The sequence below is a fragment of the Peromyscus californicus genome, unplaced genomic scaffold (assembly GCF_007827085.1).
Source record: "Peromyscus californicus insignis strain IS unplaced genomic scaffold, ASM782708v3 Scaffold_5__1_contigs__length_169319896, whole genome shotgun sequence".
In the NCBI taxonomy this organism is placed as follows: domain Eukaryota; kingdom Metazoa; phylum Chordata; class Mammalia; order Rodentia; family Cricetidae; genus Peromyscus; species Peromyscus californicus.
Window position 1 is genome coordinate 49,989,862 of NW_026294573.1, and position 23,497 is coordinate 50,013,358.

At 40.7% G+C, this 23,497-nt stretch overlaps 1 protein-coding gene across 3 annotated transcripts in view; it reads right to left on the reverse strand.

Moving 5' to 3' along the window:
* Positions 1 to 23,497, reverse strand: part of Lepr (leptin receptor) — a 101,940-nt gene that overhangs the window by 63,953 nt on the left and 14,490 nt on the right. Inside the window, exons 1-4 of one of the 3 annotated variants that reach the window (XM_052717417.1) lie at positions 19,761 to 20,314; positions 8,410 to 8,469; positions 3,003 to 3,332; positions 652 to 775 (exon numbers count right to left, since the gene is read on the reverse strand). In XM_052717417.1, the coding sequence (XP_052573377.1) occupies positions 652 to 775; positions 3,003 to 3,332; positions 8,410 to 8,449 (494 nt within the window). In that variant the 5' untranslated portion in view covers positions 8,450 to 8,469; positions 19,761 to 20,314. Of the gene's footprint in view, positions 1 to 651; positions 776 to 3,002; positions 3,333 to 8,409; positions 8,470 to 19,760; positions 20,315 to 23,497 lie in introns of those variants that run through there. The other 2 variants (XM_052717419.1, XM_052717418.1) reach the window with 2 other exon arrangements.

Sequence of the window (23,497 nt, forward strand, 5' to 3'; positions counted from 1 at the left end):
TCCTGGACACATCTTTAATCCAGCTACCTGCCACAGCAGGAGTCTCCTTCAGGCCTAAAAACCCAAGTCCTCCTGCTGTGGCAGTTGTGAGTTCTACTGGCTTTGTAAATTTACCAGGTCATTAGAAAGTTGGGAACTCTTCACTTCCTTCATTATATCAATCCCTCAATACAACCACAGCCCTTCTAACATGCCTCCAACTGCTCCTCATCCATTTAACTTCCTTCTGTTGTTTCTTCCTAAAGACAGCATCAAGTTTTTTAAACTGCTCATGTTGGCAATGTTTTCAATGAAGTTTGAACACAGTAAAAAAACTTCTCTCAGTTAGCAAGTAGATAGGGATGTGTCAGAAAGAACATTAGGATAATTTCTATAATAAACACATTAGCCAATTTACACAGAGGAATGATCTGGTAATGTTCACATTTCTTTTAGACTGTATGTCCATCCATATCTGCAGTGTCTCTGTGCCTAAATAGACAGGAAGAGAAAAGGGGAAGCCTAATGGAGAAGATGGATATAAAATCATACAAACCACTCTCTATAATGTACACAGTTACAAAAGGAAGTGTAGGGATGGGAGAGATTCATAATCTACTTCTGTACAAATCAGGTCATATGACTAGCCAAATTAATTTCATCGGTACTCACAGATCATATAAAAAATGGACCTTAGAGTCATAATTCTTGAAGGGGTTCTTAAGTAATGGTTCCATATGACAGATGAATAATGTCAAGTCCCCTTTCATCCAGCACTCTACGTCCCAGTTTACACCTGCATTAAAAATAAACCGCATTAAACCTCAAAAACACTCTGAACAACCCAGTCAAAGAGAAGCACTAAATTGACTTTAGCAGCATTCTGACACTACTTGTGCTGCCCATTCCGAGAGGGGAGAAACAGGTCCTGCTAGGAGTGTATTTGCATGAGCCATTGGGTGCCTTCAACCATCTGTCAGTTTAGTACCTTCCACTCCCCGTCCCGCCGCCCTGCCCCAACCCGTTCTGAATCAGAGAATTCAATTCCATCACTATTTCTCAACTTGTTTTTAATCTCAAGCTACCCAAACAGGACATGATTCATTTTTATTTATCTTAGTTAATGTTTACTTTCCAAGAGAAATCGTTACATCAAGACAACTACCCGTAACCACTGGTAACTCCAGCTCCCAGGGACTGGAGGCCATCTTCTGGCCTCCATGGGCAACCAAACACATGTGCCATCATTCACACAGACACACACATATGTATAAATAAAAATGAAAGTATATATATATATATATATATATATATATATATATATATATATATATATATGACTAACAAGGCAAAACTAACTTAAGACAACACTAACGTATTTCTCCAAATGAGAAGTATTTCTAGCTATTGGGCACCTTGTGTGAAGGAGACACCTATAAGCAAAATAACAAATTGAAATCTTTGGTAGCCACAACTTACCCTCTTAATTTTAGTTACAAAAACTTCAATTTACTTAAAAGTTGTTACCCATTCAACTTTATAGTATAAAATTGAAATACATAGTATGGTAATCATTTCCCCTAAAAAAAGGAGGGTAATGATATTTTTATCATTCAAAGCTCATTATTAGGACTCTGTTCATTCTTAGCAAATTTAATAATCAATGGATTGACTAAGATATTCTCTTACTAATTAAAAAGCTTCATTCAAAATGACATTAATATTTATGATCTTAATTGGGATTATTCCTACTAACTTGTTTTTAAAATCTAGTTTTATAACATAATTAAGTTTTATCATTATGCTTTTTGTAATGATTTATTTTGTTTTATTTCTCTGTGTGTGTTTTGTGTGTGTGTGTGTGTGTGTGTGTGTGTGTGTGTGTGTGTGTGTGTGTGTGTCTGCATGAGTTTAAGTGCACCAAAGGTACAAAAGTTCACAGAGGCCAGAGGAGAGCATCAGATCACCTGGAACTGGAGTTAGAGGTGTTCATGAGCCTCCTGATGTGAGTGCTAAGAACCAAACCCAGGTCCTCTGCAAGAGCAGCAAGTACTCTGAAACACAGAGCATCTCTCCAACCCCTTCTTACTCTTAAACTGATTTCAACATGGGGTGTTTTCCCCACATAATCAAAGTGCTAAGCTGGGTAGGAACATCTGGCAACATCTGAAGATTTCTTTCGTTTAATTTAGTTGTTGAGACAGGATCTCACTTTGTAGCCCAGGCTGGTCTGGGACTCACAGTCCTACTGTCTTTTCCTCTCACGTGCCACTTTGACAGGCTGGAGACATTTATTATAGTTAGGGATAAAGATGCTTCTTTTATTACTGGGTAGAGACCAGGGCTACCATCAAGCATTCTGCAGAACAGAAGTCAGTCTGAAGAATTATCTGGACTGAAGGGTCATTAATATCAACTGGGAAATACAGCTAACACCACACAAAAGTCCTTACTCAGGTATGCCTATCCTTCCTACTTGGGGTCTTTTCATATAATTGAGTCAATTGAGTCTTCTCTGCTCCTTCAGAAGACTTAGAAATAGTTTTGTTCCTTCAATTTTCACATACAAGATTAAGCTGTCTGCTTTCATTATGTGTTTTTCTTAAGACAACAATTAAACTCAATCATAATAACATATTCTTTCAGGGAGATTCTTTGCCTGCACAATCATTATTATTTGTAAACATTTTGAAAATTTTGCTACTTCGACAGCGCTGTTAGTAATTTGATATTTTATCTATTTAAAGTGTGCTTTTTTTTTCTGCTTCTAAGAAAATTTAGACTCTAAAGAGTGTACTCACAAGTAAAAGAGTTCCCTTAATGACAGTTTTATAAGCTATTAAATGATCAGAGCATACTGATTAGTCACACAATGAATCCAAATTTTAATACTATATAAAATTTATACTATATGTGAATTATATAATAAGCTATCTAATTCATACACGTTTTAGAGAATTAAAACATTTTGATGGATACAGGCACAACACAACAGTGTACACTTGGGACACGAAAGTACTTACCTAGCTGTTGAGAAACTAAAGCCTTTACTGTTGAAGCTAGGGCCTTCCCTTCTGTGTTGCCTGCTCGCACAGAGCAGTTTTTACCTCGCTCATTCCCAAAGCAACAATGGAAGATGGTTTTGGATAACTCAGAAACGTAGACACTACTTGTATTGACGTTAGCTTCAACAACCACTTCAGAAGCCCCACTCAACGCTGAAGCATTCTTTGGGATTCCAGCAGGTAAAAGAAAGGAGTCCTCCGTTGTATTTGGTGGTGCACAGAACAACTTAAATCTCCAGGGAGAAATGGGATACGCCAAGTTAAGTGCAGCTATCACATAAAGAAATTCTGTCAGGACAGTAAAAAGACACAGACAACAAGTGATCGTTTTGACAAAGATGTAACTAGAAAGTGCTTGAGATTAGATGGTGCAGTACTCATAAACACTTAAGCTTTAGAGTGCTGAGTAGTCAGTACCACCTTCCAGTGTAGAAGACTTGAGAACTTGATATATTTACTGAATTAATGTCATTCTCTGGCACCTCCCCTTTTGGAAATTTCTGCATCAGTTTTCTTTACTAATCTGACAAGTTTATATTTTAGTATGAGAAAATTTACATTGATTCTCTTCCTTTTTATAATAAAATTACTCTAACTTTCAGAATAAATAAATATCTGGATGTTTAATTCTATCGCTAAGCACTAAAGCACTCAGTATTCATTGGGAGAGTCACAACATTATGTTAACACTTTTCACTAAACGCTTTCAGAGAAAGTTTGCCTTTGACTTAAAGATAGTTGCAAGGTCTCTTGAACCTTCCAAGGAACCTCTAGATGTGTGATGTCCTACAGGAAATGCCCTACCCACACCCCAGGAAATGATGCAATCAACAGACCTCCCTCCAGGAAACTCACACTGCAGGTAAATCATCACTTTTTAAACAGAAAACTATAGGCATTCACAGCCCTGCACCCCAAAAGCCTCAGATTTTAAGCTAATCTTTAAGTAAAAAATGTTTGAAAATAAACAATTGACTCTCTACATTTCTTCATTTTTACAAATGAATCTGAATGATCTGATGACTTTCTCTCTGTATATATTCACTTATGCACTGTGAATATTCTGAGAATTGTACATGGAATGAGAGTTTTTGAAGAATTAAATGTAACAAAGTGTAAAGAAACAGAAGCAAACAGAATGTTCTTTGGTGTCTAAATGGATAGAGTGCATAATTCAGACAAAGGCATAATATTCAGTTCAAAGGAGAATAAAATCAAGCCAGGAAAAGACACAGGAAATTTAACCATCACAATGACGCAATCTGTATGACTCCACCAAGGATGCTGGTCTCCAGGATTTAAGCTGAGCAGAGGGGTGAAAAAGCAGGATATGGAGACAGGTAGACAGAGACACTATTTCGTCTGATTCTATAGTAGAGGCAAAACGTCATCATGCATTTGTCCAAGGCCACAGATGGACAAAAGTGAACCCTGATGTGAACTATAGACTTTAGATGGCAATCATCCTCAAAACACAGGGAAAAGAATCTTTAAAAATTACACTTACAGAACATTTGTAGTTCCAGCACCTCAGGAGGCTGAGGCAGGAAGATCACTGGAGCCATCAGTTTCAAGACCAGCCTGGGCAACATTGTGAGACCCCTGTCACAACAGAAAAGGAAAGGGGAAAAAAAGAGGGCACAGTCCCATTTATAATAACTACGTTTAAAAAAATGTGTCAAGGAAGTGAAAGGTTTCTACACTACCTATAGAACACGAATGAAGGAAATTAAAGACAAATGGGAAAATGCTCTATTTTCATACAATTGAAAGATAGCTATCTTTAAAAAATTTTCCACTGTCCAAATCAATGCACAAATTCAATGTAATCACCAATAACATTCTTAACAGAAAGTAAACACTACAAAAGTTCATGTGAAACCACAAAAGACCACCAAAAGCCAAAGAAACCGTGATCAAGAAAAAAAACTGGCTCCAGTCAGGCATGGTGGCGCACGCCTTTAATCCTAGCACTTGGAGGCAGAAGCAGGCAGATCTCTGAGTTTGAGGCCAGCCTGGTCTACAGAGCAAGTTCTAAGACAGCTAGGGAGAGAGACAGAAACCTTGTCTTGAAAAAAATGAGCAAAGCTGCCTCCAAACATAGGACCAAGTCACTTAAGTAAAACAGCATAACGCCAACAACAACAACAACAACAACAACAACAACAACAAAAGATGCTTGCATCAACGGAGCAGGATCAAGAACTCAGAAATAAATCTGTGCACCTAGAACCAACTAAGCTTCAACAAAACTGCCTGCCGTAAATTCCCTGAAATGTTAATGGTCTCTTTAGTAAACAGCACTGGGGAAAAAAAAAAATGGGTATTTATTGGAAAAAAAAAAAAAAGAAACTCTACCCCCATCTTTCATCATATATTAAATAACAACATGGATCAGCGGCCTAAATAGCAGCCCTGCAGCTATGACGAGACTAAAATAAAGCTGGGAAACACTGACACTGACCTATGCGATATTTTCAGACATATTCCTAAGTGATAGGCAATTGCAGCAAAAAAATAGACAAAGATTATGTCCAACTCTGAGGAGCTTGACTACAAAGGAAATATTCCACAGAGTGACTGCCCAGATGTCAAACTACAGAATGGGATAACAAGTCTATAAACTGGGTGTTGCATATGGGATTAATATCCAAAATAAACAAGAGACCCCACACCCGTGTAGCACTAATTGAACGTAGTGGGTTAAAAAGAAAAGGAGGATATGAGATTGGAAGGGAGATGTATTTATTGGGATTATGGAGGTGGGGGAGTTGAATATAACAAAGATTTACCATAGACATGTATGAAATTCTTAAAGAATTAAAAGTACTCTAAAAATAACCCTATTTTAAGACATTCAAAAGACACAGACAAACATCTGCCAAAAGAAGATACACAAGGGGCTGGAGAGGTGGCTTGGCCATTAAAAGCACTTGCTGCTTTTCCAGAAGACCGGGGTTCAATTCCCAGCACACACATGGTGGTTTACAAAGCTCTGTGACTCTAGTTTCAGAGAATCAGAACCCCCTTCTGGCCTCCATAGGTACCAGGTATGCACGTGATGCACAGTCACATATGCAGGCAAAACACTCATACTGTAAAACAGAAGGAAGTCTACATGTAAGTGTCAATGGGTATGTGAGAAAAGGCTCCTCCTAACTAATTAGCACATAAGTAAAAATCAAAATCACAATGATACAACACCCCACTCCTGTTAGAAAGCAATTCTCAAAAAGACAAAACTGACAAGCATTAGCCAAAGGAAGAAGAAAGAAAAACCCTCACACACTATTAATGGGAGTGTACATCAGTACAGCCATTAGGGAAAACGGCATAGAGGTGCCTCAGAAACCGAAAAACGTGGCCCAGCTGTGGTACTACGGGATGTCTATTAAACAAACAAAATCACTCATGTTGATCACAGCACTGTTCATGATACAGAGTCAACCTAAGTATTAACAAATGAATGGATAAAGGACCGTTAATGTACACACATTTGCACTGTCCAGCTTTTCATTTCTATAGTGAAATGTTGGACACAGCCTAGCTTTACAATAAAAGGGGTTTAGTTTTGGAGACTTAAAGTCCAAACAACACAGCAAATACTCAAGGAAGGCAACCTAATGGTGTGAGCATCAATGGCAGGTGCATACTATGGTGGCAAACAAGTGAATAAACCTCCAGTCAAGAGCAGACAGCTAGATAAAGCCAGGCTTATTTGATAGGATGATGCTTTTATGAGAACTCAAGGAGTCACAAGCCCCAGAGTGTGGAAAGACCACCCACTAGGACCCAGAATTTAAAGGCTCCACAGCACTTCCTGACACCATCATCCAAGGACCAAATCTCCCATCACAATGGATCATGGGAGACAATCAACTTGCATCCACTCTACAGCAACAGATACTCATCCATAAAAAGAAGGAAGCTGCCATTCTCAATACAAGGAGGGCATATGTTAGTTAAGCCAGGCACAGAAAGGCAAACACCACATGATCTCATGGCCATGTGAATTCTAAATGAATTGACCTTAAACAAGTAGAGAGCAGAATGTGGATCATGAGGGAGCAGAGGAAGTTGTAGATGAGTTAGTCAAATGATACATATATTTATACCTAGACAGGAGGATGGTCAAAGATCTAACACATAGTGTGTCACCTACAGATAGCGACAATATATACATTCTTGGAAAATAGTAGGGGAGCAGATAGTAAGTGCTCAAAGCACCAAAATGATAATGTGAAATAATACAGTTATCAGTTAATGTCAGCTCTCCATATTTACAGACTCCAAAACTTCCTATGTGATAAATACATAGTAACAAAATACAAATACATTACAATTACAAATGAATTTGACAAAGTCTAGGCACTGAAAACTAAATAATAAACCAGGTTTCCCTATGTTAAAAAAAAAAAAGTCAAGGGTAATGTGTGGCTAGTTTCAAACAGGACAAGTTATGGTTCACTCCAGCTACAAGGCCATTAAAACAAACAAACAAAACAAAACAAAAACATCTAAAGAAGCTTCCTCTGAAGGGCAAGTCTACAATGGGTAAGAGGAGGAACAGGTATGTATTTAACTGTCTTGAAAAGTTGTGGTATTCAGTGACCATCTCAAACATATGCACCATTCCTTGATAATATCCCCTCAGAGCATCATACTGTCATTACTACAAAGGTGTATGCCTGTCTTTATATATGTGAATGTAGGGGTGTGTGTGTGTGTGTGTGTGTGTGTGTGTGTGTGTGTGTATTTCAGACCTTTACACTTAGACACCATTGGCTCCCCTGGGTCTGTAGTTTTCCAACGGCAGATTTTTGAACCACTCAGCCTTTGCATTTACATGATCCAGTTGCTTATAAACATCTTCACACGTGCACATGTGTGTGCACACATATGTACACACGTCATTGCCATCAGTTCTGTTCCTCTATGGAGCCTTACCACACAGCTAGAAGTCTATTACATTTTAGAAAGTTCTAAACATTTGTCTAAGACCAATAAAACCCAACAACAAGGTAGTTGGAATGTATAAACTAAAAATCTCACCAGAAACATAGCCAACTTCCCAAACACACACACACACACACACACACACACACACACACACACACACACACACATACACACATGAAATCAAATAAATAAAACCGAAACACAATGTTACATTTGTCTTATTTGACAGGGTAAAAGGTGAAAGAATGGTAGCATGCATTCCTGGTGGAACTACAGAAGAGCAGCTATTTATAGGCATGGGTTGGGACCACAAGACACCAAAACTGCTGTTCAATATAAAAGTTCCCTTTTAGATATTCATCTACAGAAATATCCTTCCAGATATACAAAGGAGCATGTAACTTACCCCAGTGTAACAAAACCACATAGAATTTCTGACAAATCATCTTACTTCAGAGATGTTCACCTGGAAAACAATAAATCAAAAATGAAACAATGCACATAGAAAAACTCACATGTACTGGCCGTCTATGAAAAATACAAAAGGAAAAATATTATAAATAAGTCTTCAAACTTCAATGCTCTAATACCTAGGGTCAATATTACAGAATGATTTCACATTAAATTATAATTTTTGTGATGCATATGCATTCTTACAAAGTAAAAAACAATAAATAATTAGAATTAAAAAGTCACTCTGTTTCTTTATGCCACACAACCCGGGCAAGTGTTCACAGTTTTGATCAAATACATAATAGAAAAATCTAATGACCATTAATACTAGCATGGTCAGGTTTTTATTGTCATCCTTATTTTACCTTATTTTCTAAAGTTATTGGTATAATACTACAAAGCCAAGCAGTTACGGCACAGGTAACAACTTTACATTCAATTTCAATAAAGGGAGAAAAAATTTCAAAATGCCTTTGTAAACATTAATTTTCAGATAAAGTCATGTTGATATCAGAGAAACCCAAAGAATATCTAATGGATTAAAACACCCCAATACTAGGGATAACTTCAGATAATGTTTCACATAAATTCTACTCAATCTGAAATGAAGAAATGCACTGCACATAAGGTTATTTCTTCTGCTGCCACGAGTTAGAATGATAAAATTTTAATATATTGGGCTTGGAATTGTGATGAAACTCTACATACTCTCTCTCTCTCTCTCTCTCTCTCTCTCTCTCTCTCTCTCTCTCTCTCTCTTTCTCTCTTTCTCTGTGTGTATATGTGTGTGTGATGTGTGTGTCTATGTGTGCAAACCAGAGGTCAACATCAGCTGTCTTCCTCTATAACTCTATCATTTATTTTTTGAGACAGGCTCTTTCTCGTTGAACTTGAAACTCACTACTTCAGCTAAATTGGCTAGCCAGCAAGTCTCTGGGATCCTCCTGTCTCCACCTCCCTGCATTTGGGTTATAGACATGTGCTCCCCCATTATGTAACGAATTTCTCTGAGATAAAACATTTCTTCATCTTTGAGGGGAGCTTGTTAAGAAACAGGATGTCCTAAGGGAGGTGAAAAAATTCATCCTACAGGGAATCTCTTTAAACTTAGGAAGTAAACAACTCAAAAGCTTCAGGAAGTCCCTGAAACTGGCCAGATTCACTAAGTCCCTCTTTCTCCAAGGATATATAGCAGTAAGGACTGCTGAGAGATACTCTCAGACAAGCCTAACTGCTCAGAAAAAGCAGACCAGCCAACCTGCCTGGAAGAGGCTAAGAGCACATGAGCGGCCTGAAAGAGGCACTTTCCGGTTTGCTAAGCTGTCTGCCAGCTGTGCAGTGTGATCCAGGTTGACAGTGTTCATGAGCTGATACCCAGGCTCAGATGGGCTTTGGTGATGCAGCTGTCAGTGAGTCATCTCTGCTCTTGTAAGTACCCCCTCACCTGAACCCCCATTGGTAACCCCAATAAAACTCATCAGTTGACTGAACTGGGTTTTGGTGGTGTCCTTATTTACTCACTCTCCACGGGGTGAGTAAATTTTGTCGTCTCTCCAGGAGTAGTGCCAATGCCAACATGCACTCTACCCTCTGAATCCCATTTCAGCCTTCCCTATGATCGCGAATTGAAGTGCAGTCTATTGTGTGGTGTATTTTGAAGTGAGAAGCCCTGAATTGGGTGTAACAAGTCTTAGGTGCAAGTTTAGACTCTTCTAACCAGCCTGAGGACTTGGGGTTTTAACTCTGCCCCCCAATTAGTTTGCAAATTTGACTGTTGGATGATCTCTACAACACTTTCCAGAGCTGCCTTTAACTGGGAGTTTTATTTTAAAATAGAAATATCATCTTCACAACATACACTGCTATAAATTATCAAGAAACATGTTTCATATGAGGAACAGCACCAGTTGATGGGTAAAGACACCATGGTGTGTTAGTTTCCAACTTTGCATATTCTTAGGGACCCTAGACATGTATAAGCCATTTGTAATCTAATACATTTGCTGCAATATATTTGTTTTTCAAACCCTGATTTTCATCAGAACTCTGGTTCTTTATCCACTAACATCACAAGGGTTCTTTGAAATCTCTATAAACCAGCTCAGCGCTTGGAGTCCTCATGACCTAATTGTAAGAAATGTATGCAAGACACACACACACATACAATTTTCATATTACCCATTCCTGGTATCAGACTTCTCATCAAAATAAACCCAAGGAGAATATTCATAATCAGGATGTGTCATGAACACAATGCATGGCTGGGTTGCCTTGGTAAACTAACTGTAATTCAATCCCAAAACAGATTTAATTCACATTTAAGTAACCCATCCACTAAGCGACCAAATGCATCAGTTGTTCTCTTAGATAAGAAGGCTTAGCCTGTGTTCACGGTCCCATGCAAAACAGAAACTATTCCTATAATGTTAATTCGTGCCACCAGCTTCCATTTGTATATGATAGAGAAACAATTACAAATGTGAATGGGCATTCAGTCTGTGAAAGTGGCTTCTTACACAGATTCAATGAGAGAAATATTCATGTGCACCCAAACCAAAAGGAATTTAAGGACATTTACAAAAACACAAACATTACATAAAAACAACAGAATTTTAAAACTATGATGAGGAATAATAAGCAAAAGACGGACATAAAAGATGTGCCAAATGGCCTATATAATATAATGTTTATAATCAGAGACTAGTTCTGCTACCAGCCTTGGTCAGACAAGCTGTGTGTGTGTGTGTGTGTGTGTGTGTGTGTGTGTGTGTGTGTGTGTGTGTGTGGTGGGCAGCAGTTACTGCTGGTCAAAGTCCAGAGAATAAGTGCTCGGGCCCAAATGGGATATCGATACCACCCCTCACTCATGTTCCTACAAGTAACCCCAACTAAACTATTTGGCCTTAGCAATAAGAGAGCAATAGTTGGTTCAAGAAAGAAGTTTGGCATACAAAAGAAGAGTTTCAGGAATGAGGTTTAATATGAGATAGGTCCTGAAGACCATTATATATTATATACACGTGGGAAAATTGTAACGAAACCTTTTGTTATATCTAAGAAATATGTACTAATAAAGGATTTTTTAAAAATCAAGCAAAGAGGGAACTAATGGTAAGTTGACCAAAATAAGTCTAACACGGTAAACAGCATTCATTTGAATATGTTTCCTAATAACAAGCCAGAGTTTCCATACTTGCTGACATCAAATAAATTCACAGTTCTTAACAAAAAGGGTGCAGATAATCCTAACACCAGACCCGTGGGCCTCTTTTATAAGGACATTACTACTATAAATGAGGTATTTAGCTTTAATCATATCCTTAAAGGCCTCATTGGTGTGTGTGTGTGTGTGTGTGTGTGTGTGTGTGTGTGTGTGTGTGTGTGTACACACACGCACGCACGCGCATGCCCACATGTATATGTGTGAAAATGGAGACCAGAAGTCCATATCAGATGTCTTCCTCAATTAATTGCCCACCTTATGTTTTGGAGACAGGGTCTCTCACTCGGACCTGGAGCTTACCAACTAAGCTAGGTTGGCTGGCCAACCATTCCCAGGGATCCTCCTGTCTCCACCTCCAAAGCACTGAAATTACAAGAGAGAGCTTGCTGTGCTCAACTTCTTTTTTTTTTAAAGATTTATTTATTTATTATGTATACAGTATTCTGCCTACATGTAGGCTTGCAGGCCAGAAGAGGGCACCAGATCTCATTACAGATGGTTATGAGCCACCATGTGGTTGCTGGGAATTGAACTCAGGACCTCTGGAAGAACAGCCAGTGCTCTTAACCTCTGAGCCATCTCTCCAGCCCTGTGCTCAACTTTTACATGTGAGCTATGAATTCAAACTCAGGTCCTTGTGCTTGCACAGAAAGCATACCCCCACCCAAGGCCCACTTCTTTAGTACTTAAGATTCAGTAGATAAATTTGGGGCTGATACATTCACACCAACCCAATAGTCATTCTACACTGACAGTGAAAAGGAGCAATGTGCTTAGAAGTCATTTCAACAGAAGGCAGAATCAGCATCCCCACACGAGAACAGAACTCTAACATGGAAATGTGTCAGACAGAGTAGGCTGCACCATCACCATCATCAATGCTTGGAATTCAGCCAGGAAAAAGGAAATAATTGAAAATAATTGCAAAAGCCTCTCCCCCCCTTTCTCAGAAATGTCAATCAAAGCCATCTATCTCAGGACTGGGGAGATAGCTTGGTGGGTCAGAGCTGGACAAGCAGAAGGACCTGAGTTCAAACACCCAGCACCCAAATAAAAAGCCATTCTAGCCCCAGGTTCTGTGAGAGATCCTGACTCAGAGGAATAAGGTGAAGAATGAAAGAACAGGACATCCAACATCCCCCTGTGGCTTCTACATACATACACAACACACACACACACACACACACACACACACACAAAACACATGCACACACACACCATATACAACACATACACATATACACACACCATCTATGACACACATAACACACACACACCATATACAACACACACCATCTATGACATGCATAGCACACACCCACTATATACAACACACACACACACACAAAGAGAGAGAGAGAGAGAGAGTTTTCCATATCTCCAGTTTAGCCTAGAAAGGTTTTCAAGGAAAAACAAGCAAATTCTCACCACTATAGACATAATAAGTTACCACAGACTAGCCAACACTTAGATTTGGGTGGTGACATCTGTGTGTCCACTTCCAACATGAACTAATTGATGAGAACACTCCGAGAAGACAAACTTCATAACCCAAAGAGGTGGGGCATATTATAAATAACCACTGGGTCACATTTGATCTATAATATTACTTTTCAAAAGTTTATTGTGGCCTTCCCTAGGTTTCTCTGTTCTCCACTCACCTCCCCCCACCCCCACCCTCCCAATTCCCCAACCCCCCCACCCCCCACTCCTGGCCATCTCCTCCAGATCAGATTCAGAGGAGGAGCCTCCAGGTCACAGATTGCCATTGAGGGGAGTGGAGGCAGGCATACACGTGGGTGGGCCATGGAACACGGCTTACTGGGTTGTGTGTACAGAATGTATGTATGATGTTTATGTGGTGTGTGTACACATGTATTTGTGTGTGGTGTGTGTGTATATTATATGTACATATAAGTGTATGATACGGGACTGGAGAGATGGCTCAGTGGTTAAGAGCACTGACTGCTCTTCCAGAGGACCCAGGTTCAACTCCAGCACCCATATGGCAGCTTACAACTGTCTGTAACTCCAAGATCTGACAGCCTCACACAGACACACATGCAAGCAAAAAACCAATGCACATAAAATAAATAAATTATTTTTTAAAGTATATGATATGTATTATATGTATATTTATGTGGTATTTGTAGTGTTTGCATGTTGTGCATGTGTGTATGTGTGTGTGTGTGTGTGTGTGTGTGTGTGTGTGTGTGTGTGTCTGTGTGTGTGTTATGGGTGTCATCCCTTGTATATGATGGAGGTGATATATGTGTGTGTAGGGGGGTGCATATGGTGTGTGTCTTGTGTATGTGTGTTATGTGAATGTTTGTGTGGGGAGATGTGGTATGTATGATGTATGTGTTGGGTATGGTGGTGGTGTTTTTTGGCTCTTTTTTGGGGAGCCACCACCCAGCTTCCAAATAAATTCACACATGGAGGCTTATTCTTACTTATAAGTACCTGGCCTTAACTTGGCTTAGTTTCTTGCCAAGTTTTCTTAATTTATCCCATCTACCTTTTGCCTCTGGGCTTTTCCCGTTCTCTTACTTCTGTAAGTCTTACTCTTACTCCGTGGCTTGCTGTGTAGCTGGGTGGCTGGCCCCTGGAGTCCTCCTCCTTCTCTGGCTCCTAGCTCTCCTCACTCCTCCATCTCTTTTTTTCCTCCTATTTATTCTCTCTGCCTGCCAGCCCTGCCTATCCTTTCTCCTGCCTCGCTATTGGCCATTCAGCTCTTTATTAGACCATCAGGTGTTTTAGACAGGCACAGTAACACAGCTTCACAGAGTTAAACAAATGCAGCATGAACAAAAGTAACACACCTTAAAATAATATTCTACAACAAATTAATATTTTATTTCAAACTTAGTGTCTGAGCTTTGTGTTTTCAGGCCACAGAGAGGACATACCTAAGTAGAGCCACTCCCTGCAAAAAGAGAAAGAAAAACCATGGAGAAAAGTTTGAAAATGAAAGCATGTTCAGTATTCTTTCACATTGCCCTGTCATCTCAAGCCTGACCGCCTGAGTTCAGTCCCCAGGACCCTCCTGGGGAAGGAAAGAATTGAGTCCCACAAAATGGCCTCTGACCTCCTCTCACATGCTGTGGCACATGCATGTGTGCACATGTAAATAAACAAAGTAATGAAAATTTAAAATAAATAATAATCTTAAGTGAATTCTTCCAGCGAGTGTAGAGCTAAAATTTTAAATGGAGAAAACATTATTGAATAGTTAAGTAGGTATCTTAATCTCAGAAAAATGGTGGTGTGTCTTTAAAAAATCTAGGGTGTCTAATATTTAAAGAATTCAACTATTTAAAAAGAGTGAATCAGTGATGTTACATTTGCTTAAAGTTCATAAAAGTTTCTAAAAAGTGAATATTTGCTTGCCCTTTCCCTGAAGAGTAGGGAGGAATGTAGGGCCCACTGTAAGTCATGTGATGTGTGAGATCAGCCATGGGGAGCAGCAAGAGGCAACAGGAAAACCTATGGAAGAACTGATTCATAAGTTTGGGATGTGTTATCAAAAGACGAGGAAGCCATGAGCCCCAAGCACTACTTTCTATGGACTATGTTCTACCTTCTATCAGTTCTATGAGAAAGTCCTTCCCTCAATCACACCTGTGACTAGCAGCATTGCTCTAAAACCCAAGGTCATTAGAGAAATACCCAGGTACCTCCCACATGGGCCTAATATGATTAATACGCATGATTTTAAAGGATGCACCTTATAAACATAATAGCAATTGCAATTAATGAGTATTTGTATATGTGCCGGTGGGCTTTCTCTCTGAGTAAAATGAATCAGTGGTGTTATTCTCTCTTGCTCTGTCTCTGACTCTCTGTCTCATCTCTGTCTCTGTGTGTGCATCTCTCTCTGTCTCTCTGTCTCTCTGACTCTCTCTCTCTCTGTCTCTCTCTCTGTCTCTCTGTCTCTCTGTCTCTCTCTCTCTCTGTCTCTCTCTCACATACACACACACACACACACACACACACACACACATACACACACACACACCATAACTATGTATGTGCACAATTTGTCTTTTTTCATTTCCTAGACACTGAGCAGCTTAGCTCTTGGTGGATATAGAATACAATTGTTCAATTATCTCATGTTTATGGTTTCTTAATTTTCATAGGTTAGACACCCAAATCACAGCTGTCAGACAAAGGAAAATGAGGAAATACAATTCTGGGAAAAACTAAGTTGTCCTTGCCCTCACAAAACAACATTTGGTAACAGCTGTTCTTATACATGACTTCACATTTTTTAAAGCCAATTATAACATCATTACAAAAGCGCCTGAGAATCTGTTTGGTTCAAATCTTTGGCTATTATTTACTTTAAATATATATATCATGTTTAACAGGGTCTCACTATGCAGCTCTAGCTGGCCTGGAACTCCCTATGTAGACCAGGCTGGCCTCGAACTCACAGAGATACTCCTACAAATGCTGTGATGAAAGGCACATGCTACCGAGCCCTGCTTGTTTTGATTTGTTTGTTGGGGTTTGTTGTTATTCTTTTGTGACTTAATAATTTGACCATTAGTTTTGTCCTCTAAACATTATTTTGCACTATGCACCCGAATTCTTACAGCCTTCTGTATAGCAGCTTCTATAGGTCAAACATGTTTCCCAAATCACATGTGTTGGAAGTTCAGCCCAAAATACAGCAAAATTGGAAAGTTAAGGCTTAATGAGACTTGATAAGGTCAAATACTAGTTAACACTTGCTGGGCTATTTGGGGTTTGTTTATGTTTGGCCTTCTGGCCTCTGTCTCATGCTTGCTTGCAACCTTGCCGGGCTGTAAGGCATCAAGAAGGGACCCCTAGGTACAGCCCCTTGCCATTGGATTTTCCACCTCCAGAATCCTGAGTAGACTATTATCTACACTATCTTCATTATAAATTCCTCAGTCTGCGGCATTTTGTTATAACAAATAGCAGGAAGTATGGGAGGGAACAAGTGTGTGTGTGGGGGGAGTGTTGAAAAGAAGAAGAAAAGAACCTAAATATCCATTTTGGGGGAATCAGTTTTGTAAATGTATTCTATTCATTCTCACAATTTGAATCTGAAAAGTCTCCCAGAGACTCTGATTTGAACACTTACTCCACAGTTGGTGTTTGAGGAGGTTCTGAAGGCTTGGGGGTGGGGGTGGGGGCATCTAACTCAAGGAGGTGGGTCACTAGGGTTGGGTCCTATGGGGTATATTATCCCTAGCTGCTTCCTGGCTTTCCTCCACGTGCTCCTGCCTCTGTGCTAGTCTGCTCAAGGGTTCAGCCTGTGAAAAAGAAAACGGGGAAGCACATATAGTCCTGGATAGAAGGGAGAAGAGGGGGCTGCTGGGACAACGCTGTGAATCACTGAAATGGAGTGAACCCCAAGACCAAATGTCAAAGCTGATATCACCAGAGATCTGACAGTTCCACAGACCCGGGAGAGTACTCAAAACTAAAGTTGGATAGGAATGGGTTTAAGGGGGGGGAAAAAGTAAAAACACAGAAAATATAAACAACTCTTTCATAGTATTTTACTTTTAGGGAAGAGAAGAAAATAACAGTATCACAGACATAATACATGGCCTAAATAATCTACAAAGGGATACACTCAACAATCATATAAATTTTCTTTTAAAATAGGTCCAACTAGGCTTATGGTAAGAAAGAAGCAAGTAACAAGTCTGTCAGGTTATCTATCCGCAAATAATGAGTGGAAAGGCATTTGTCTTATAATTGCCCATTGCAATAATTCGCTGTATAGTTTATCAGCCAATGAATTAATTTTATGCCTTTCTCTCTATATTTGTCACAGTTCAAATGTTGAAGACTAAGATCACGTGGCAACAGACAGTATCACTACTGCATCCTAAAAATCACTTAGAAGAGCTGGATGTCACTCACTCAGTAGACTGCTTGCCTAAGAAGCCCTGGGTTTGATTCCCAGCACCCCATAAATGGGTGGTCCATACCTATAATCCCAGCACCCAGGCAGTAGAGGCAGGAGAAGTTCAAGACCATCCTAGGCTACAAAGTGAGTTTAAGGCCAGATTGGGCTATATGTTGTTTGTTTGTTTGTCTGTGTGTGTGTGTGTGTGTGTGTGCATGTGTGTGTGCATGTGTGTGTGCTTGAGAAGGAATAAACTATAAACAGATCAATTTAAATAGAAACTCCAAAAGCCTGTATTTATGAAGTCTGGCCAGTAGGTGAACATTTGCACTTTTCTAGTTTAATTAAAATTGGAATTTGTAAATCACATAGAATCTTAAGAATCTGAACCCAGCATAAGCCTTTTCTTCATTTTTAACTCCACAGGACATATTTTTTAGTATGAGTGTTTGCCTCTAAGGATAAAAAAAGAATGCAAAGCAGTATCTGCCAAGTGAATTCATTTATTTTGGCTTTCTTCTTTTTTTTTCTGAGTATGTTTAGGTCTTATTTCCAAGACCTCCCACTTGACAAACACAAACCATTTGGTCCTATATTAGTGATCTAAGTCTGAAGCAATGACTGTTTTTTCCTCGATAAATTCATGGGAGAAGAAAGCCTCACATTGCAAAAGAGGAAAGCGGGCGCCTGCCAAGCACCACAAGCTCCCCCGTGAATGAGCTGGCCTGGATATGAGCAGCAGATGCCTGCAACATTCCAGTTGTTTTCAAACAAGCACCAGCAGGGTATCTGAGTTCTAAGACTCCCTGGCTAATCAACATGGAATTCACTTCACTCTGTTCGAGTTTCAAAGGGGAGGACCCTCGGCTTCAGGAGGCACTATGAGGGAGACAAATGCCTGGCTGGTTGATCCCCTTTCCAGCACAAAGGCAGCAAAAAAAAGCTGGAAGTAAGTTCAAATGTGTTCCCCAAAAGAGGACTTCAACACATTCTGCTCTCCCAGACTGCACACAAAGCATCTGTGGGTGGTAAAAGATTATTTCATTTTAGAGCACACCCAACAAAAAGAGCTAGAAATGCTTCTATGCCAAACCTAACTGGCAATGTCGAACTTTCAATTTTCAAAACATTAATACTCAAATATCGTACGTGCTGATTAAAGCTACTGTCTCATTCTGTGCCTGCGTGAGTCGAGATGCCTTTTTTTAAAAAATCAGAAGTGAAGCAAAAAGTAACTGCATTGATGTTTTATAGTATAACTAACAAGGTGTGCGCGCCTGCGCGCATGCGCACGCGCGCATGCGCACATACGTGCATTCCTAATTTCTGGTTGATCTATTTAGTTAGCCTCTGCTGTTTTCTGGGATTCATTCCAAGACTGTGAAAGGTATCACTGCAGTTGTCATCTCCGTTATTGAGGCTCATTTCGGAGACGCTCTGAAGCGGTCTGAAAAACCACTTTTTAAACATTCTGTACACAGCTTTATGCTAAAAGGTCGTGAGCACCACTCAGGAATTGATGGGAAACGTACAGTTTTTGGTGCTCTCCCAAATATTTTTCCTCCAAATATAAAATACAAAAAAAAGTACTATGTTAAAGCCACACATTTAGGTAGTTCCCTTTCTTCTTTCTTTCTCTCTCTCTTTCTTTCTTTCTTTCTTTCTATTTCTTTTGTTTTTCAATGTTGGAAACATTGGCTTAGAGGCAATATGATTTTTAAGTTAGTACTAGGTGACCTATTCATGTATAAACTATATATTTCCAAGCTCTTTACAAATACTGTGTTTTCTCTTGAAAACATAGGTAAGTGCACATAATAACCCCCAAGATCAATGGAGTCTTTTTAGTTTCACTAAACAATTACAGAAGTCTACATTTTCAATATGGAGTATTAATAAACCTGAGGTATTATTAAAAGGCCCTCAGAAAAGATATTAATCTAACCCTCTAAACATGATAGATGAAGAAACCCATGGAGGTTCGTCTAAGCACACACTTAAGATAAACTGGAAACCACCGCAGAACTCAGGTGCTGTGTCTCCAGGTCCGCAGCTCTAGGGGACGCTTGTGTCCCTCACTGCCTTGATACACACAGACCCTCAGGCCCCCTCCAAAGAACTCTCTCTGCCGTCCACAAGTAGCGTACCCCCACCCCCATACCCAGTTTCTTAGATGGCGTCAACATACCTGGGTTTGCAGAACAGATTCCTCGGTCGGCTCTGGTTCTTTTTCCCTCTCCGCTGCAAATCCTTTTAAAGGAGTGCTTCGGCTGGGGCTCGGCTTGGGGCTTTGGTTGGCTGGCGGGCTGGCTTTTCTATTTGTTTTGTTTTTAATTTGCTCGGGGAGGGGGAAGAGGGTGGGAAACTTAGCCCGCCCCACAATACATTTTTTTCCCCTTGTGTCTTTCAAACCAACCCACCCTCTTCTCTGCAACCCCAGCTTAAAGGGTTGCGGTCGCAGTCCCGGGCAGTTTCCAAAGTGGCGGGAGGCCTGGAGAAGTTGCGTGGCCCTCCGCAGGTGCCGCCCAAATCAACCGCCTGGTCCCCAGACCTGCTGCTGCGACCTGCTGCGCAGCCCTGGGTGACTCTGTGCCAGGGGTTCGGGCCGGGAAGGGAGTCCCACCTGTGTCGCGGGCTGACGTTGAGGCACGGGATGCTTGAGCTCTGTGTCGCTGGCTCTGAAGGTGCCAGCCACTAGCACGCGGGCGCGCCACTGCGGGGCACTGGCCACACAGGTGACCGCGCGGCGGCGGGGACGCTGCGCGCGTGGCCGAGGCGGGAGCTTGGGCTTTGGGGCTGCTCCTGGCCTCTACAGCAGCAGGTGTGGGAAATGCTGCACTAATAAACGCCAGGACTGGAAGAAGGGGGAACCGGAACCAGGAAAGACCCCAAATAGGAAAGTCATGAGTTCCCTGTCCCACAAAGTGCAAAGTGCGGCAGCCACCATCTCTTTCTGCCTTGCTTGTCCCAAAGGGGAGGAGGGCATTCCTGCGTTTAGTTGACCAATGACCACCTCGTTTTCCATCCTTGAACTCAATGACATTGATGTAGCAAGTTAAAAAAAATTTATTTGTCCTTAGAGAGTCAGAGTCCAACCTCAAAGTACATAAACATTTTGTTGTTCTCTGATCAAAACGTGTATTCACTTATCTGTTTACTTCCCTAATGAATGTTGATTGAGGACAAATTGTGTTATATTACTTTCTTTGAACTTGGGGGAAGAGGACATACACCTTCCTAACATTTCCAGTTGTACAGTTGATCTGAAGGAAAACAGAGTAAAGATGAAAGAATAAAAGTGAGTGGAGATACTTTAGATTGGGTAGATAGTAATGGGCAAAGGCCTCTCAAGGTAAATTTGACCTGCATTCCCCTCAGAAGGCCATCAGACGTGGGCACAGAGAGTGAGTCACCTGAATTAACCCAGCCACAGTAGGGTTGAGAAGAAGACATCCTTCATTATTGGGATGGGTCTTTTCCCCAAAGGCGAGTGTCCTTACAGTAGAGACACAGGTACAAAGAAGGCGGCATAAGACCAAGACAGACACTGGAATTATGTGGCCAGCTCCTGTTCCAGTGGATAAATGCCACCCGTGGAATCTGTAATAGGACTCCTCCCCATAAGCAAGTTCTTTCAGGACCAGTGACACTTTTCTCTCAAGCACATGGCCCTGTGAACCATATGTTGAAGCCGATTTATTCAGAAATGCCACAAATACCCATTAATTAAATAGGCTTTGTGGGTATCTGAGGTATGCAACATTAGACTAGAAACGCTACCTTCTGTTTTCACCAAACTGCTGCAAATAACAAATAGAAAAAATGTTTCCATTGAATAGAGGAGAAAATTGAAGTGGAGACTTTGGTTTCTCCAAATTACTAGTACTCAAACAACACAAAAAGAAACCTTAACAAAGTAATTAAATAATCAAATTAGCACATTCATTTCCTATGGCAGCTATAACAAATTATGACAAACATAAAGATTTATTCCTCCTGCTCAGGATGTCAGCAGGTCTGCAGTCTCCCCCAGGTCCCCAGGGGACCCTCCAGTCTGCCTCTTCCAGCCTTAGACTTTGGGCATTCTTTGTCTTGTGGCCACACGATTCCGGTCTCTGCCTTTGTCACATGCTACCTTCTTTGCCTGTGTGTCATCTATTCTTTTTACTGTAAGGACAATCACCTTTGGAGTGTGGACCCGGCTCCATACGGAAGGATGATCCTTAATTATATCTACACAACTTCCTTTTTTCTAAATATGGTCACAGTCATAGACTCTAGGGATTGGGCCGTGGACATTTGCTGAGAGGAGATACTGAACCTATCACAACAACTAAACAAATAGAGACTAAATCCTTGGCCACTGTGGTATTAGGACATAGTCCCAGCGTCATTATTCAAAATTGTACTGACACTAAGGGGAATTCATTATTTTATTACGAAAAACTAGAAAGAAATGCTGTTAAACCTGGGCATTTAGATTCTAACTCAACCCAATAAGAATATGACAAACATCAAGAAAACAAAGGCTAGCAAGGATATGGGGAAAGAGAAGTCCTTGGTCACTGTTGATGGGCATGAAACTCGCACAGCCACTAGAGAAATCAGTATGGAGGTTTCTAAACACAACAACAACAAACAAAACAAAACCCAACTGTGGTGATACCGTGTTCCCCAAAATATTGTGCACCCTAATAAACTTATCTGGGGTCAGAGAACAGAACAGCCACTAGATACAGAGGCCAGAAAATGGTGGCACACACGCCTTTAATCCTATCACTTGGGAGGCAGAGATCCATCTCTGTGAGTTCAGGGCCACACTGGAAACAACCAGGAAGACTCACACCTTTAATCCCTGGAAGTAATGGCAGAAAGCAGAAAGGTATATAAGGCGTGAAAATCAGGAACTAGCTGGTTAAGCTTTTAGGCTTTTAGCAGCAGTTCAGCTGAGACCCATTCAGAGGAGGACACAGAGGCTTCCAGTCTGAGGAAACAGGATCAGCTGAGGAACTGGTCAGGTGAGGTTAGCTGTGGCTTGTTCTGCTTCTCTGATCTTCCAGCTTTAACCCAATACCTGGCTCCAGGTATGATTTTATTATTAAGACTGTTTATGGGCTGGAGAGATGGCTCAGAGGTTAAGAGCACCGACTGCTCTTCCAGAGGTCCTGAGTTCGATTCCCAGCACCCACATGGTGGCTTACAACCATCTGTAATGAGATCTGGCACCCTCTTCTGTGTACATAATAAATAAATAAGTCTTAAAAAAAAAAGACTGTTTAAGATTCATGCTACACCCAACCTAAAAGAAGAACTACCATATGACCCAACATATACCATATGACCTAAGTATACACCCAAAAGAATCTAAGTCAACATACCACAGAGACACTCACACACCTATGGTTATAGTTCACTATTCACAATAGTTAAGAAATGGAGTGAGCCTAGATGTCGAGCAACAGAAAGCTGAGGTGGGGTATGGCTCAGTCAGAAAAGCACTGGTCTTGCAAACATGAGGATCTGAGTTTGATCCCCGAAAACCATGTGAAAAATACCTGCTACTGTAATCTGTAATCCCAGAATTGGGAAAGTTGGATAGGATCATCCCTGAAGTTCACTAGCCAGTCTATCCTATCTGGTGAGCTTTAGGCCAATGAGAGATCCTGTCTCAAAGGGGATGAGTAGCGTTCCTGAAGATGACGTCTGAGGTTGTCCTCCAGCCTACACACACACACACACACACACACACACAGAGAGAGAGAGAGAGAGAGAGAGAGAGAGAGAGAGAGAGAGAGAGAGAGAGAGCTGTGAAAGTAGAAAATAAGAATGACTTGTAAGGGAGAAGAGGGAGGAGAAAAGAATAATAGTATACAAATGGCGTGAGGGAAAAGGGGATGAGAAAGGGGGAGGAGAGGTGGAGGAGGG